The 18,251-nt window shown below is 53.5% G+C and overlaps 2 protein-coding genes across 3 annotated transcripts in view; both read left to right on the top strand.

The window, feature by feature from the left end:
- The window catches only part of FLT3 (fms related receptor tyrosine kinase 3), a 41,436-nt gene extending 38,097 nt beyond the window's left edge, over nt 1-3,339 (top strand). The window contains exons 23-24 of one of the 2 annotated variants that reach the window (XM_010400268.4): nt 722-827; nt 1,733-3,339. In XM_010400268.4, coding sequence (XP_010398570.3) covers nt 722-827; nt 1,733-1,867 — 241 coding nt within the window. In that variant the 3' untranslated portion in view covers nt 1,868-3,339. Of the gene's footprint in view, nt 1-721; nt 841-1,732 lie in introns of both variants that reach the window. The other variant, XM_019286300.3, reaches the window with a different exon arrangement.
- Nucleotides 3,340-12,042: 8,703 nt separating this feature from the next.
- CDX2 (caudal type homeobox 2) lies at nt 12,043-15,227 on the top strand. Its single transcript, XM_039568413.1, is given in 5 exon segments — nt 12,043-12,422; nt 12,424-12,502; nt 12,504-12,540; nt 14,722-14,867; nt 15,060-15,227. Coding segments are annotated over 5 exon segments (810 nt in total).
- Nucleotides 15,228-18,251: the final 3,024 nt, after the last annotated feature.

Below are 18,251 nucleotides of genomic sequence, written 5' to 3'. Positions count from 1 at the left end.
AAAGGGAAGGACTTTGGGCTGGCTGAGCTCTTCTGGCAGGCATTTCATAGATGTTCTAAGGACACAGCGCCTTGCTATGACACTGCACTGCTCTTATAATCTCCACACGAAGACTGTAATGGCATTAAAGGTACAGGTAAATCTGACAGATTGACCCGTGAAAGATTGATGGGAGGGTTTTAAATACCAGGGAGCCTATTGTCCCAGTAACTTTGCAAGGGACTTTAGCAGTCAGACACTGCACTGGGGCCTGATGAAGCTGCAATAACTCTAAGGTGGTGTTTAAATTCCAGAAAGATTTTTGTGATGTTAAATTACATAAAAAGACTTGCTGTGAAAAGTGTACTTAAGACTACATAGTCCACAAGGAACAGGTTTAGCCCCAAAGACAGACAGGACTGTCTTCCTAACATTTTCTGTGTGGAAGCTGAAAAACAAACTCATCATGCCATTACGTGGCAGCCAAGGTGAAATCCTGCCCCTGATACTACGAGGAGGATTTTAGTAAGGACTCTCTGATAAAGCCACTGTAAAGATAATTTCACCCTTTTTCCTTACCTTTCTGCTTCTTTTCCTCTGCTGCAACACTGCTATTCTGGCCTCTTTCTATAAAATCATTCTGGTCCCCATGATTCCCATCCAAGTCCTTCAACTCCATGTAGTCACTTACAGAGAATCCAAGAGCTAACATGTTTTCTGTGCCATGTCTTTGCTTCTTCAGCTATTGCATGATGCAGTCCTGTTGGGCTCTTGACTCCAGAAAAAGACCCTCTTTTTCCAACCTGGTTTCCTCTCTGGCCTGTCAGCTGGCTGAGGCAGAAGGAGCAGTAAGTAAACACAGTAAGATGAACATGTGAACAATGTTTGTGTTTGGGTTTTTGTGGGGTTTATATGTAGTTCCACAGATCATGATGAGCTGAGGAATAGCCTTCTGCTTTCTACTGAAGTTCACAACTGTGTTATGGATGCATTGCCCATGGACCCATGTAAGAGCTTGGGGCATGTTTTTCTGCCGTCAGAAAGAATCCTGACCTTCCTGACTAGGATTTTCTTCCTCCCAATGCCTGCATTGGGACTCTGGAAAGCTGAAGTCTCTCAGCCTGCACTGTGGGAGTGGGCTTCCCTTGTACAGCAGCCAGTGCAGTCAGGTTTGGTGATGCTGATAGCTGCCATGGGAGGGGAGCTGAGCATGGACCAGGGGCCAGGGGTTCTCATGAGGGATCACCATGCCATGTCCTCACAGACATGCTGTATGTCATTCTCAAAGGCCAAAATAATAAAGATGATCTGAGGAAGTCCTGTTCCGTCCATATCAGGTATTTATCTCCTCTCCAGGGAGGATAGACAATTCCTTCCCAAACTACCAATTCCTACCTGGGTATCCACTCTGGACTAGACACGCTATTTCCCAGTGCAGCGTCCTTGAGAATATCTTGGGATGCAAGGAGCTATGAATGGCTCTTGCCTTTGCAGCATTGTGCCTCTCTGAAGGCTGTTGGCCGGGCAGAAGCTGTGAAGTGTAGAGGCAAACTAATAAGCAGCTTCATAGCACTGTACCTAGGGAAAAAACCTTCCTTTAGAGTCCAGTGCTGTTCCTCAAACCAGCTCTTTTTAACATGGATAAGGAGGTGGTCTGTACCCGACAAGTGCCTGCTTCATGGGGAGAAGAGCAGTTTTCCAAGCACAATAAATAATAACAGAAGATATTTTTATTTCCTCTTCCCAATTCTAGGTTTACCATAATATGAAGAAAAATGTTGCTACACACCATTCCAGCATCAAAACTAAACCACGTGTAAGCAGGGATGAGAAATCTTTGCTGCCCACAATTGTGCTCCAGCATGAAGACTCTCAGGTTGAAAAATAATCTGGTTGTGGATTTGGTCTCAGTATTGTCATAAACCCTGTGTAGGATAAGTGTTCTATATCAGCTCTAAGAAGAGAAATTGTTACCAACTGCTGCACTGTTTGCATTTCTTGTGGGCCAGTCCGTATTAATGTGACTTTGAGAAGAAGGTGTCATTCATTTGTTTGAATTCAGCAGATCTATAGCAAGACAAATTTTATGGCTGCCTCTCTACGACTGAATATCTCTTCTCCTGGTGCTGTGTAAATAGTGCCTGATCAGCTTATTGAATTCATACTGTTCTTGCCACATTGCAACCAAACATGAGAAAATACTTCTTTTTGTTTTATCAATGTTTACAAGCATTGACTATGCAGCTAAGGAGAGCTGGTGTGATTTCCACAAGTGCTATTCACATCTTCATCTCCAGGTGTCAATGAGCACTGGAAAAAAAGACCCATTGGGGTCACCAGTTTTAGATGTCCAACTGTTAAAGTTCTATCAGTCTTGTTTTACAAGGAGCTCTTAATTTGATTGTGTGTAACTGTCTTACCCTGGACATCTCGATGGCTGTGGAGTAGCTGTTGGATGTCCAGTTCAAGTGAGCTCATTTTATCAAGATTTAGTTACTCAGGTGGCCTCTACTCAGCCAGGCTACATTCTGCAGCTTCTGATGAGACATAGGCACTCACAGGGAGTGATTTCTTTCTACCTAAAATAAGCATCTAAAATAACCAGGAGAAGTGATATTTGCAGATAACCTTCTACCTCCCTGGTCTGGAAAATCCAGCTGGCAGTCTCCAGCTGGAAGTCTCACTTCAGCTGAGTTACAGCTAATTCCATTCATGGGGCTTTGTCTGTTACAATAGCAAATTAAAAAAAAAAGAAAACGAAAAAAGAAAATATTAATTTTGAAGAAATTATCTTCTGTAGCAATTTAGGTGTGTATTATCATCACTCCAAATCCACAGAATTTGGCCTGGGTGTATGAACTCTGCTGCACTAAAATTAAAGTATGTCTCTTTAGCTTTCTCATAGACACGAAGGACAATACCCAGAGGCTTGATGTGTTTTCAGTATAGTTTAAAAGACAGCTATTTTCATTATGAGGTTTAGGAATTTCTAAATGCAACTTTCATCATGACTAATAGGATATATTTGTCTGCATCACAGTGGGTGAAGACGAGAATATATTGGTTAATAGGGTTTTTTTTCTCTTTTTCATTTTACAAGGTGCTAACTTCAGTTAGGATTTTTCAGAGGCATGTGTTATAAATTAATAACTGTTTGGATAGAATGTGCTATCACAGAAATTGAGCTGCTCTTAACTAACACTGTCTGAAAATAATGTTGCAATACAATAATTATGATTTGTATATTTTTGTTAATGTTGTTAATAATTACTGATGAATCCTTAATATTTTAATCAGATTCAAACTGCTGAAGAGCAATTTGGAGTTATTTAGACAGAAATAAATTTCAACATTGCATTCTCTGGAAAATGTATATTATTTTTAACATACCCATAACAGTTTGAAAATGTTCGTATGCCAGATGTCACTGTTCAGCACTGTTAGCACACAGCCTGCAGTGGCTGGCCAGTGGGAATTGAGTGTCTTGTGCAGACAGGAGTTTTCAGCCTTCAGAGTTAGAGGAACCTAATGCTGAACTGGTCACTTCCAAGCCTGGCTGACCTTAGAAACTAAGCAGACGTGAACTTGGCTCAAAGAGGAGCAGCTGGGAATCCCATGTACTTAAAAACATGCCAGGGAGCTGTGTCACATGTTTTTCCACAAGATTTAAAAAGAACTGGACATAGATCAACCGGCCCCATCATCACTGCTGAGCTGAGACTTGGGAATACAAAGGCAAATAGAGAATCTTGGAGTAAGTACAGTTTCTCATGATCCACACATGAAAAGCAGCTCAGGCAACACAACACTCTGTGACAAAGAGCAATCAGGAGAAAAACCCCCGTGTAAGGGCTGAACATAGAAGAGAGAGATGGAACAAAGCTACAGGAGGTATTGAGTGAAAAATAATTTCTTTTAGGACATTTCCTTTCCTGGATGCTTCCAACACAACTTAGCAAAGTGGTGGTCCATTCCTGAGGCTTACGCAGAGCCACAGACAGTGCTGTTTAGGGAGCAGTTTCATGATTCTTGAAGGGAGATGCCCACATTTCTCTCATTAGGATCCAGACCCCTAATCTGTGCCTCCAGAAGCACGTTGTCATGAGAAAGTGATGCTTTCCCCCTATAGTGAATGGAGAGAGTTAAGCTTGTTTGAAGACCTCCAGCAGAGATGCCTTTAGTCTAAGGCGGATGCCTTAAGTTAGGCACAGACTGACAAAGATTCAGTAATCATTAATCCCGGAAGAAGAGCAATAGAAGGGATTGAGGTCAATTAAAAGCGCTGAAGGGCAAAGGACACTGAGCTCTCCCTCGTAACAGTAACGAAATAAGAAGAAACATAATTTGACAACCCAAGCTGAAAGACAGGATGGCGCTGCGGAATCTGCCTGAATTTTCTTTCCCCCCTATCTGCAAGAGCACACCTCGGAGCCGGCAGCCGTGTCCCGAGGGGCTCCGCCCGCGGGATGCCCGGGCACGGGCGGCCCCGTTCCGCCGCCGCAGCCGGCACTAGGTGGAGCTCCGCGACCGCGGCTGCCGGGCGGACACGGCCGAGGGGCGCTGGGCAGGGCACAAGGACCAGGGCTGGCGCTCAGCAGGGGGACTTGGGCCAGCCGCAGTGTCTGAGCCACAGGAGAGCAGGACTGGGGACGTGAGTGTCGGTCAAAAGGACTGCACAGCCAAAACCTCGTAGCACTGATGGGACAAGCCCAGTACCAGCACAAACCACTCAGCCCCCTCAGAGCGTTTTCCCAAACAACCATGTCCGTGTGTGACAGGCAGCAGGGACCAAAACTATAAGACACCCTTCTCGGTCCCGATCAAGAGAAACTGGAAGTGCTTCTCCAACACGTCATGCTTTTGGGTTTGGGATACCTGGGATGGGCTCTGTGGGGTCCCTCTGAGAGAAGCTGGGACTAACCATGTGTTAAACCAGAAGAGAAGCGCAGAAGTGACCCTGTCATGCATGCTAGCAGTGGCTTTCAGTCCACATGTTCGTGGAGGGAACTGTGAAAGGCAATGAAGAAATCTAAGGTAAAAGTTGCTCCAGAGCTATTTGCAGATGGTTATTTTTTAAGAGGCAAAACTTCTGCTGGAAATTATTTCAGAGGCAAAAAATCAAAGCAGACTGAGGATAAGTGGATCCTATGGAGCTGGATACACCAAATCTCAGCCCCTTCTCTCAGACACTGAATTAGATCAAGTGGCTCAGGGCTCAGGCTTCCCACTCTGCCGCCTTCATCAGTGGCTAATTAATTAGACCATGCAAAGGAAAACAGCTTTTAAAAAAGGACACAAAAAGACCCACTGAAAAGGTCTCAAATGGCTTCAGAAAGAGCTGGAAGGCTTCAGAAAGAGCTGGAACCCGAGCCCAGCTCCTTCTCACCCTCAGCGAGCACCCCAGCATTATGGAATGGCCTGGAAGGAGTCCCTTCCAGGCAGGTTGTCTGACACCTGGATTCATGCTTCCTGAAATGCTTCATAATGATGAGATAAATAGCGCAGCTGCTCAGGGCAGAGATCCTGCCTTACAGGTGGCTGACAGATTGAAAATTGGGTGTTTAATTATGTACTGGAAAACTGATAGTTACACTCCTAGAAAAAGTGTAGGTGCCCTGGGGCACAATTTGGTTCAGATCTCAGCTAAGAAGGAATTTTGAAGACTTGTTTGTGGAGAGAGGTAGGAAATTGGTGATACTTCTGTGGTCACCTCCACAGAGGCACATAAAATCTGGGGTGAGATCCAGTTCATTTAAACACTGCTTAGCTGGGATGAAAACAGACAGGAGATCCTGACAGTGACCCACTCCTGCTGCCATGTAGTGCCTACACCTGTTCATGATCCTTTGCACCACAGCCAGGCTTTGACACTTAGTTTTGGTTGCCCAGAGAAGCCTCCTTCCAGCAGCACTAGGGTTTCTCTCCCTTCGTGCTGTATGCTGTGTGTACGTCACCATCTTCCAGCTGAAGAAAACCCAGAAGTTACTTCTAATGACAGTCCTCCAGTCCCACCAGTGCCATGACAGCCCTGTCTTCAGAGGAGGGTTGGAGGCTTCAGATCCTAAAAAGAAAGAGATGCCTAGCTCTAGTTTCCCACATATTTCTCTTGGAGAAGCAATTACGTGATGTGTACTGGGTTCTCCTTTTGAAAGCCTCCTGTGTATAGGGTTGCCCTGGGTGAGGAGGGCTGTGAAGCTAAACTGACACAGGGCTGGGCTGGTCCCTGGGAGCTGAGTCACAGAGGAGACCCCAGGGGAGGGGAGTGTGGGCCACAGCTGGGAAGCTGGCTCTGGGTCTGCCTGGCCCTACCTTCTGCTCCTTTTGGGGCTTCTTTTCAGACCAGAAACAAAGTGTGGTGAGACTCCTTTTATCTCTCAAGTACTAGAATAAAACAGCTGGGAGCAAATGTGGGATGATGGAGAGCAGTCAGGTACCAATTCCTCCTTGGAGCCAGAAGGACTAAGGGTTTGGGTTGGAGAGTACAGGTTTGTCTGTGGAGAAAGATGAGTCTTCTTCTGCCTTCCTACAGCCCCATCATAAAGCAAGGTCCCATGTGGGAGCCTTGGCCTGCTCCCTGCCAGGCCAAAGAACCGCTTGGCACTTGCCTGCTTTGGACTCCTGTATTTCCTAGCATGAAATATGATCCACAAAGCACCATGGCCCTGTAGGGATGCGTACAATTATGGTCTGGCAAACAAGAAACCATCTACATGGGTCAGCAACACCATGTGCCTCCTCTCACTGAAGGGGTTTGTAGGATTGGGCTTGCCACAGAACTCAGTGCTGAGGGAGACAGTGGTATGGGGCAACCACCCCAAAGCATGTTGCCAAGGAAGGGCCTGGAGCAGAGGGAATGAGGGGGAAAAATCGGCAAGACTTGCAGGTTGTCGAGCTGGGGACAATGCACCCAAGGGGCGTGCATCACCTCCCTGCTAAGGTTTCAAAGCTGGGAGATGTAGAAAATTAATCAGTGAGGAAAGCAGTGAGGGCATCAGCTCAAATTCGGTGTTTTGCTTGGCACGGGAGCCGGCACTGGTGTTAGTGGCTCCATCCCACCAGCTGGGCCAGGGCTTGCGGTTTCCCGGGGAGTGGCGTGGCTCTGAAGGAGGGCTGGGAGACCGCGGAGCAACCTCTGCCTCGGTGTCCCGGGCCGGCCGTGCCTCGCCGCGAAGCCGAGAGCGTGAGGCTGGGCAGCGCCGCGCTCCCGCTGCATCCCGTGCCGGGCGCTGCCGGGTCCGGGGAAGATAACAGCGGCCCTGCGTGCTGCGGGGAGCGTCCGTGGGTGGGAGGGGGGTGTCCTTGGGGGGCAGGGGCGATAACAGCCGTGCCCTGGACTCCCCTTCCGTGACAGGGACCGCCCCCGCCCGGCCCGCGCCGTCGGGGCCGTCCTGCGGATGCGCGCTGCCCGGTGACTCACGGCTCCCGTGATCAGGCCCCGGCCGTCCCAGGCGGGACGTGCCAGCAGGGGCCGGGCACCAGCGCTCTGCAGGCAGCTGGGGCGCCCTGGTGCGGCAATTTTTCTCTGTGGCATTTAAGAAAGATAATAAAGTAAGGTAAAAATCAAGTAAAGAAAAGTAATAAACTAAACTAAAATAAAATCCAACCAAGGCTCTTTCCTTGACCATCAGAGGTGTGCCAGCCACTGGACCTGAGAAACTAGGGACACCCTCACAAGCCTCTGGCTGCAGAAGCCTCTGGTGTATCGTACGACTTCTTTTCTTCTTCTCTGTTTACGTTCCTGTTTCCTGAAGGGGAACAGGGCCGTGTGAACTCAGGCCTGGCAGCACCTGTGCAAAGGGGCAAGGCCGGCCGGGGTCGCAGGGCCGGCCCGTGGCGGTGCTGGTGCGGGCGACTGTGCCCCGGCCAGGCACAAGGTGCCCCCTTCCCTCCCAGTCTGCTTTCTTCCCAGCAACGCGAATCCGCTCGGGAGCGAGCGTTCAGCATCTAACCCCCTCCTAGAGGCATGTGCTTAAACAAGACGAGTATCAACCCCAGGATAAAAGTATTGGGTTATTCTGCAAGGTAATCTACATCAAAGCCTCGGGGGCTGCCGGCTTGAAAAGATCCAAGATGTTTTCTAAGTCCTTATCATGTCTGTGCTTAGGGGGAGTCATAAATTCCACAGGTCGGACTAACTAACACACGATTCCTCCTTCCCTTCTCTCTCCGCGGCCGTCAAAGGGCTTTCAAGCGGGCTTTTTTTTTTTCTTTACCTTGCAAACAACGCTCCCGGTTCCGTGTCGTTAAGGTGGAAGGACACGGGAAGATCCCTCCCCCATCCCACCCCAAGATTCTCCTAAATCACAGAAAAATCAATTATTTCAACCACAAAACTAGTAGAAATAAAGACGGTGAATCCGCATCCCCGGCCGGCTCCCGCCGAGTGGGAACAGTTTGTGGAGGAGGGATCGCGGGTGCTGCGCGGCGCTCGGCCCTTCCCGTGGCTTATGGGGACGTCGCTGACCTGGGACGGGGGTCCTCGAGCTGTGCTGCTCGAGCCATTATCCCCCAGTCCGCGCCAGCCCCGTGACCCGCGGCGGCGATGAGCGCTGGCTCCGAAGCGAGGTGATGCGAGCACCGCCTGCCCGGAGTCCGAGGGCCCGGCAGCGGGCATAGAGCCCTGCCCCCGGCACTTCCCCGCAGTCGTACCGCTGCCCTGACTCCCCCCGGAATAATGTCGGTAATTATTTTTTCAGATCAAGCAGCAAGGCTGAGGCTGAAGGAGGAAGGCGGGGAGCCCGGCGTCTGCCCAGGAGGCAGCCCTGGGTGAAACAGCCCGGCGGGGGAAATATCGGGGTCAGCATGGAGACGCGGGGGAAGATATTTCCCTGCGAACGGTGTCCCCCATCCGGCACTTGTCAGCTTGAGAGGCGTTGGGTCGCAGTTCCCTGCTCAGGATCTAACTAAATAGGAAAAAAACGGAGGAAGCAAAGAGGGAGAGATCGGGCCTTCACCCACGCTCCAATGTCGGGGTCTGGTCCCATGGTCCCCACTCCTCTCCTGGCTCTGCTGCTCTGGGCCGGAGCTAAAGAGAAAACCCGAGACGAAAGCAGAGAGGGAGTGGGCAGAACGGAGAGGAAAAAAGGGGTGAAACCCGGCCGAGAGATATATCGTCTCTCCCCAACCTCCTTGAGAAGCCCCGATAGCTGGGTAGGGCCGGAGGGGGGACGAATCCTGTGCCAGTCACAACGAAAACGAGCCCGAAGAGCCGCAAAGCTATCTAGGAGTGCGCGGATCGGGATCCCGCTTATTTTGAGACAAGAGTTTCCCGGGGCAGCGTGTCCCCATCCCCAGCAGCTGCCACGGGTCGCGTACGAGGAGCAGCTGAGCGGCGGCAGAGGATGCTCCGAAGCATTTATCCACGGGGGAAGAGGGACTCGTCCCCATCTCGCCGCCGACCCTGGTTAGGGTATGGCTGGTGGGGCCCGTTCTCTCCAAGTCCTCCCCGTACTCGGAAGGCAGCTGGGACCACTATCAGAACGGCAAAGTAGCAGCGCAGCGCTCTGGCTGCCATTCCCGGTAGTTGCGGTGCTTCCTCGGAGCCTTATCCTGGTCCTTCACCGACGACCCAGGATTCTCATCCGACCCCGCGGCCGACGGCCCCCAGCCCGGCCAGGTCGGGCTGGCGTCGGGTCTCACCCCAAAAAGCTGTCACCTGCCTGCCAGGGACTCACTGAAGGAGCCTTAGACACTGAACCGGGCTGTTTCGGGGTTGATCAGGGTTGTAGTGCGTTTTATTACAATATCTCCAGAGTTTTGTCGTTTTAATGGCCCCTTTCTCCATTTATGGCATCATCAAACTCACATCTGCATAGATCGGCTCTGTCGGTGCTTATCGGGAGAGGCGATTACATTGAAAGGACAGAGCATTTCCTTTCCAGAGTTACATTTCAGTCTCCTGCTGAGACAGCGGTGAGAGCTCCAAGCCCCGCTCCCTCTCGTCGTTACCCAACCGTCGGGGAGGGGGAAAAGTGTCATGGTGGGAATAGGCAACACAGAGAGAAATTCCCTCCAGAGAAAGCGTCTGGCAGGCATCTCTACATCCCTGCTGTTGTGCTGCTGTTATCGCAGGGTCGCAACGGCGGCCGCCTGCGACAGCCTGCGAACAAGTGACGGTGTGGGCGCAGGCATGTGTGCCGGGTGGGGATACCCCGTTCCTCGCATCCGGAGCATTCACAGCGGCTCCGGGGGGGCCGTCTGTGGCCTCTTCCCCAGGAGAGATGCTCCATCCTTTCCTACATGAGCGTCCTGGTCTCCCAGGGCCACTGACACTGGAACCCTTCGGACATTTTGAGAGCGGTCGCTGAATTACCCCCACTGGCTTTAAAGCACGGCTCCGCGTCAGCCCCACGCTCAGCACCAAAGGAACGATAGGATAGAGGGAAAGAGAGGGAGATTTTCAGAGAGTGGGTTCGGGATATCTGCCTTTGCAGAGCTGAAATGCGCCCTCAGCTGCAAGACGCCCCGTCTCAGTGACACTCCTCAGTGTGCAGAACAGCCACCCACGTGGAAGGAAATATACCCCTGGGACACGACCACGTGGATCTCCGTATGTAATACCCGGGACACGGGTGTCCGGGACAGCGCGGGGCCCATTGGGGGACCCCCGGTAGGACCGAGCCGCAGCCGCCCCAAGGGACCGGAGAGCCGGTGAGAATGGCTGAGACGGTGCTGCGCTGCTCCGGCGGAACGTGCTGGGAAAACGGGGGGACGTTCCCTTCCTCGTCCATTTTTTCTCGGCGGGTGAAAGGTTTCCTCGCTGTGTCATGGGAAAAGATGCGAATATGCAAACGTCGTTTCGCATTGTCCCCGCTCAGGGTGAAAAGTTAAAGCATAAAAGCGGCGGGGGAAGCTGAGAGGGGGTCGCCTCTTCAAAGGGGACTGGCTGGGCCGGGGGAGCCGGCTGCCGCTTGCCTGGGAGCCGCCCTTCCAGGGCCAGCATTTCCAGAGGGTTTTCCAAGGAGTCGGGGAGGGAAGAAGTGAGTGTGCACGGAGGGACAAGCCGTCGGGTTCCTCGCGGGCTCGGCCGTGCTGCAGCTAGGGAATCGCCCAGTGAGGTGGCAGGCTTTGGAGGAGGTTGATGGTTCCCCCCCTTGAGGAAAACCATCCCCTGCCTCGGTCCAAGCCCCCCCCCCACCCCCCCACCCCCCCCCCGCGCGGCGGGATGATCCGGCCTCGCTCCAGGTGGATCTGAGGACAGAGGGTGCTTCAGACGAAGGCACCCCAAGTCCTCGTCCTTTCCCGGACCTACTGGGCGCGCCCAGCCTCGAATCTCTGCAGGCACACGCGGAGGAAGGAGACAGCGCCCTTGGAGGGGGGGATTTCTCCTCTTACCTCGCCTTCATCGCCCATGACCGAGTGGGAGCGGGAGCGGGTGGGAAGCGTTTTAGAAAAAGCAGTAGGCCGTCGCGATGGGGTTTGTTGCTTAAAACAACCACGACAAAATAGCTTTGTGGATTTTTAATCAAAACTCCTCCTCTTCCGCCCCTTCCCCACCCCCCCACCCCCCCACCTCCCAGCCCCAAAGCACAGAGAAGAGATGGCTGAAGTGCTGCCTAGAGATCGGCCGTGATACACGTCTCCCATATTCCCACCCTCGCCCTTAGATCTCCCTCTCTGTCTTTTGCAAGTCTCTTGATTTCATCCTTTGAACCTGTGATTGGAGGTTAAAGTGCACCAGGTTGCAATGGAAGGAGGAAGCTCTTAAACAATAAAGGCTTGAATATTTAGCTGTGATCAGGTCGCTGCCCTCTCCTTATCTTTTTAAATGCAAATCGTCTTTTAGGGGTAGTAGCTATATACCCAGCGCCTCTCCACGTCACCTGCCTTTGGTGTGTCTGGGCCATTACTAATAGAGCCTTGTAAACAATCGTTAATCATGTAAGGACTGCCGGCCATTGGATTCGGACCGGGAGCGCGGAGGAGCGCGGAGCGCAGCGCGGGGCCGCGGCCCCTCCGCCTGCCCCCTCCCCGCCCCGGGCAGCCCGCCCCAGGCAGCAGCAGGCGCGCCGCGGCGAGAGCCCCGAGCAGCATGTGGAGAGCCGCCGCCGGGGCCCCGCCAGCATGTACGTGAGCTACCTCTTGGAGAAGGACGGGCCCATGTACCCCGGCCCGGTGCGGCACTCGGGGGGGCTTAACCTGGCGGCGCAGAACTTCGTTGGTGCCCCGCAGTACGCGGATTACAGCGGGTACCATGTGAACCTCGACGGCGCCCAGTCCCCCGGGCCGGCCTGGCCCGCGCCCTACGCCGCCCCGCTCCGCGACGACTGGGGCACCTATGGCCAAGGGGCGCCGCCGGCCGCCGGCGCCGTCCACGGCCTCAACGGGGGCTCCCCCGCCGCCCCCATGGCCTACAGCCCCGCCGACTACCACCACCACCACCACCCGCACGCCCACCACCACGCCGGCCCCGCGGCCCACTGCTCCGCCGGGGTCATGCAGCCCTCAGCGCGCCAGCGCCGCCGCCAGCGCCGCCCCCGAGCCGCTCTCCCCCGGTGGGCAGCGCCGCGGCCTCTGCGAGTGGGATGAGGAAGCCGGCGCAGCCCCCGCTCAGCAGCCAGGGTAAGTGCGGGACGAGGCCGGGAGGGCTGTCCCTCCGACGACTCCCCCGGGGCGCAGCCCGCTCCCCGTACCCCGGGCAGCCCGGCAAAGCCTTTTCTCGGGGAGAGCTCCCCGAAACAAACCCGCCCGAGGGTCGGTCCTCGGGAGAACAGGACTGCCGGGCTTTGCCGGCAGCCAGTCCGCGCTGCTGGGCACCGGGCCGGCAGCGATAGGAGCGGCGTTCCGCCGGTGAGCAGCCGCTGCCGGCCCCGGGGGCTCAGTGCCCGGGGGTGCGCTCCGGCGGAGCAGGGTGGAATGGCCCGGAGCCTGAGGAAACGCTCGCTCTTCCTCCCACTGCTCCGCTCTCCTGCTTATAGCCACTTAGAAGATTTTTATAACCAATTATAGTCATATAAATCATCGGCCGGTGTCGCTCCGCATTTGTTTCTGAGTCACTGGGCGCCTGCCCTTTATTAAGGTCTCCGTGCGGCCAGGCCTCCCGAGCGACAGCGGTGGCCACTTGCCCGCCCGATCCCTGCGGGCCGGGCTGTGCCCCCGGCCGGGCCGTGCTGGGCCGTGCGAGGGCGTGCCCTCCCGGGTCAGGCCGTAGCCGGCGCCGCGCTCCCTTGTGATGTTAATACCCCCGCAGACCCCCTCTTTTATTCCCACGGTGCATCCGCCAGGGGACATGCGTGTCCCGCGCTTTGATATACACCTTCCACGAGTGCTATCTATCCTATCCTATTTTCCTTTTTTTTCCCTTTTTTTTTTTTTTTTTTTTTGCACTTAAAAAAATGTTTTAAAATATTTATATATAGTGGCCGGGAAACAAAAAAAAAAGGATGACAACGTTCGCAGTGAATAATGATATGACATTCCCCTCTCATCCCCTGCCTTGCGTGACCGACGGCAGGGCCGGCGGGGGTTCCCTGGGCGGCGCGGAGCGGGAGCTCCGGCTACGCCTGTGGCTGCCGCGCCCCGGGAGAAAAGCCTCGGTGCCCCGGTGCCGACCGCTGGTAAAGCCGCGTCCCGGGTGCCGGTGGCGGTGCAGCTCTTACAGGCCCACCGCGCTTCCCACAGCAGCCCATGGTATTCCCACAGTTTGGGCTTGTGCGGTGGTGGCCGGTCCCTTGTCTCCATTCAAATTCTGCCTTTGGAGCCAGTGTTTATGTTAATGTGCAGAGCTGGGGGGATGAAAGCGCCTGCCGCCATTTGTTCAGTAGTGGTAATTCAAACAGAATGTGGCTGTCATTAAGGCTTTGAGAAGGGTTTTTCTTTGATAAGATCTCCTTGTCCTGCATTGTTTGGGATTGTGTTCCCTATTCACTGGCTCTGGGGAGTTTTCTCTGATCAGGCTTGTATCTTTACAGGGTGCTTTTGTTGTGGTTTGCAGAGAGTTTACCTGAACAAAGTCAGCCTGCTAGCCATTAAGCACCTTGGGGGCAGAGACTCCCCGCCTCGGCTCCCTGGAGAACGGGAGGGCCGGGGACACAACCAGTTAAACAAGAAACCCTCGGGAAAAAGGAGGTCACCGACTGCGGCGATGCACTCTCCCCGGCTGCTCGCTGGGATTCGCCTACGGATTCCATTGCGTTTTCGGTGTTTGGTTTGGGTTTTTTTGTTCGTTTGTTCGTTGGCTTGGGTTGGGTCGGGTTTTTTTTAACTCTGAAGTTGCACGTCACACTTCCAGGCTTTCCAAGAAATCCCCTTAGCTCCCATGCCAGAACAGAAAATGGGGAGCTGGGCCGGTACACGAGTGGTTCCCCGTGGTCGCTCCCGATTCTCCACCCTTAGATCGCTGTTTCTCGTTTAGAAACGAAATCACCGTGCCCTGAACGGGCCTTTTCTCTCTTTCTCTTTTCCTGTTTCTCTATAAGAAGTTTATTGTCGCTCGGGAAGGCAAAACAAAACCAAAAGGCCAACAAAGTGCGCAGTAAAGTTGTCTCCGTGCAAGGCAGGGGTGTGCGGTGGGGCCAGGGCTGGCAACCGGGGCTGGAAGCCTGCGCCCATGTCTCCAAGGAGCTGCGGGACGTCTCCTCTCCTCTGCTGCGCTCAGCAGAGCCCAGGGCAGGGGGAAGCGAGTAGCCAGCTCGGGAGGGGGGATAGGACTGCTCCTGAACGCTCTGCACGGCAGAGAGGATGGCTGCGGTCAACTCTGCCCTTTGGCTTTGACTTTCTCAACCCTGGCTTTGTGCTCCGCAGTTAAAACCAGGACGAAAGACAAGTACCGCGTCGTGTACACCGACCACCAGCGGCTGGAGCTGGAGAAGGAGTTTCACTACAGCCGCTACATCACCATCAGGAGAAAAGCGGAGCTGGCCTCCAACCTGGGGCTGTCGGAGAGGCAGGTCTGTCCCAAGAGTGGCGCTCCCTACGCTCACCACGTGTGGCCGGGCTGCGCGGGGGCAGGGATGCGCGGGACGGGGCTGCGCGGGGGCGGATCGCGAGGGGCTGGGATGCGCTCTCGGTGAGAGCCGCTGAGAGGGGGATACATCCCCGGCGAACCGCTCCCCCTCACTCCCCTGTCCACCCCCCGGCAGGTGAAAATCTGGTTCCAGAATAGGCGTGCGAAGGAGAGGAAGATCAACAAGAAGAAGCTGCAGCAGGCGCAGCCCGGCGGCGCGGAGCCCCTCAGCCCCAGCGCCTCATTGCAGGGTCCCGCGGCGGGGGCGGCCGCCGCCGGGCTCGGCCCCGGTGCCCCGCAGTGACAGCGGCCGGGGACAGCGGCGCAGGGCTGCTGGAGGACGCAGCGGATCGGGCCGGGCCGGGGGGCACGGTGGGAGCGGCCCCCCGATGCACTACACCGCCCCGCGGGGCCGGCCGTGTGTACAGGTGTACAGTGTATGTGTCTCGTCGTCCGGGGGAAGCGTGTCCATCGCTTTATTATTATTATTATTATTATGTTCGGGTGCTTTTTTTACCCTGGAATTTGTTAGATAAAGTGGGGGCACTGCCCGCCAGTCAACCCCCGGTGTATCTCAGGGATCGGTCCAAAAGACCTTAGAATTGTTGGGCTAATGATGAATTTTAGCAGGAAAAAAAAATTAAAGCACATTTTTTTTTTATTTTATATTTTATTTTATTTTCTTCTTGCAACCATGAATATGCAATATGTTCATTCTGCCCTAAGGGTCAGAGCAGACAAGATAAGGGACTGTTTAAACGTTCAGAAGTGAATTGCTTAACGTTAGACACTTGTAAAAGAGCCCATAAATCCAGTGCAGATAGTCATTCATCCAGATTTATTAGCTGCAGTGCAGAAAAATTGAAAGAATTTCACCCCTTCTGAAAAAGGTGTCCTGTCATGCTGGAGTGAGGAGCTTTGTTTGCATGTGCAATGTCCCCTTGGTTAAACCGTGCTGTTTCTCACATCCTTATAATTTCTGTCCTTACAATTTCTGTCTTGTTGGCGGGCGGGGTGGGGGGGACGGGCCGGGGGGGGGGGAGGAAGTGTTTCAGTTGATATTCCAAAATTCCCTTGATTTTATCAGCTTTATGTAAGCTTCATCACAGCTCCGTCAGAAGCAGAAATCCTCGGAGGAGCTCTGTGCTGTATCAGAGCCTACTTTGCACAGGCTGTGGCCCATTTCCACATGCTGGCTGGATGGAGGACACCAGCGTGGAGATGCCAAACGACTCACTTAGAGATGAAAACGAGAAAAGTCCAGCTGATTTGGCCACATCGTCCTGGCTGTTTGCCATATGTATTTCTTACTTAGGGATGGGAGAAGCCCAGCTGTGAAGTGAGGCCAAGTTGGAGCAGTCACGCTGCAGCCAGTGCCCTTGGCTGGATGTGCAGCCAGCTCATGTGGGCCTGCACCCTGGCAGGGATGGGAGCACTGTCCAGCCCCAAACACTTTACATGGATTATTGATTTCCCCAGGATTTAGGCCCATGCTGTTCAGTTTTTCTCATCAAATTTATTTAAGTTATTCCACTTGCATTCTTTGGGGCACTTTGGTTTTTTCCTTGTTGAAGCTTTTCTTATCTTTTTGTTAAAAGCCAAAGCCAAATGCCAGCAGCATCTACAGAACTACATGGGGAGAATGGTTTAGTCAGGGCCTGACCCTACTGGCAAGGCAGCTCTCTCTGCCTGAGGGAACTTGGGGAAATGGAAAGCACCAGCCCCAAAGTCTCTGCACTGCATTTTTTCTGCATGCAGCTCTGTGCCTTGCTAGGCTAGGGGCTGGCCATCCGACAGCAGACATGTGGCCATGCAGACCTGATCCAGGGCTCCTATGCCTGGGAGAAGAGCTTGGTGGGAGGCAGCAGCTCTGGTCCAAGGAACCTGCTTGATTTTCTGCTGCTTATGTGGTCTCTGAAGTGGGTCTGGCCAGGAGGCATGGGTGCAGCACCAAAGCAGCTATGCTCATTGCGCATGGGCTTGACACACAGCACGTCCTGCTGGGTCCAATGTTCATGGTTCGCTCCTGATCAGGGGGACGCAGGAGCCTGATTCATCCCTCTGCGACTCTAAAAGGTCCTTGTATTGTTCTGGAGGAGCTGCTGGGGACAACGAAATCTGAGCAGCACCCAAAGCGAGGGGTTTGGCTCTGCAGCAGCAGCCCTAAACCCACTCAGAGCGGTTGCACCAGGGCTCTCTGAGCTAGAAGGGCTTTGCAGGCACCACGACCCGCTCCTCCCTCTGCGCTGTCCCCGGGCGCCAGGGCTCTCGGGCGGCAGCAGCCAGGGCGCAGCAGCCCCGGGCGGGGCCGCCCCTTCGAGGATGTCCTCTGGAGCCCGGGGCCACCCCCGCAGCATTGATCCCAGCCCGGCTGCTGCCGGAGCTGCTGCGCGTTGCTGCGATACGCCTGTCAATAAACCCTGTTTGGATTGTGGAGCAGAGCGCAAGGTTTGTTTGTTTAGTGGTTAGAGGTTCAAAAGTCGGCATTGTCCCACTGCAAATGAGCACAAGTTTTTTCTCCCTAAGGAAAAGCTGGCTCTGCTGAGTGGGAGGGAGAGATATCGGTGGGCCCTTTTATTTGCTTCCAGGAATAATTAATGGCAGAGAGAAAAAAGATGACCACGGAGTTATGAAAGACCATCAATAAGTAAATTAATCACAAAGGATCTGGGGGTGTAAGAGGTGCTGCTTGCTGTGGTTTTGTTGGCATTGACCCATGCCCATGGGGCTGGGGTGACATAGAACTGGCAGAATCCAGGACTCCTTACTGCAGTGGTGGCACACAGTTGCCCTTGGCACCAGCCCAGTCATGGCAACATTTGGGACAGTCCCTGTAATCTTTCAGTAGTGTGCTTTGTGGGTTAGGGTTTTTTAATGCTGGAAGTGTGAAAATTTCTTTCTTGCATGTAGGACTTTTGAGAAAGAGAGCTGCCCTCATTGAGGTGAGCTGCTTGATGTCCACAGAAGTTTTTCTCCTGAAAGTTCATTAGAGACATACTAACAACCCCGACACCTTTTAAACATCCCCTTTCCAGATCTCTTGCTCTCTCTGTTAGCAAGCATTCATTTTCTGAGCTCTCCTCAAATCCTTGACTCTGGCAATGCAGAACTCAGATTTCTGAGTGTAAGAAGCAAGCAACCAAGCAAATCATACCCACTCCAATTTCAATTATGTCCCATCTCCTGTCCCCAAGCAAGCAAACCACCAACCTTCTGTCTTCCTTTATATTCCTGATGCACCATAAAGGAGTGTGAAAAGGAACAAATTGGGTAGCCTGTTTATTTAAGTGGGTATTTACAGGCACCTGGATCAGTCCATAGCTGAACC

Source organism: Corvus cornix, chromosome 1 (genome assembly GCF_000738735.6).
Source record: "Corvus cornix cornix isolate S_Up_H32 chromosome 1, ASM73873v5, whole genome shotgun sequence".
Lineage (NCBI taxonomy): Eukaryota > Metazoa > Chordata > Aves > Passeriformes > Corvidae > Corvus > Corvus cornix.
The sequence above is the reverse complement of the archived record's forward strand: the minus strand, read 5'-3'. Positions and strand labels throughout refer to the sequence as shown.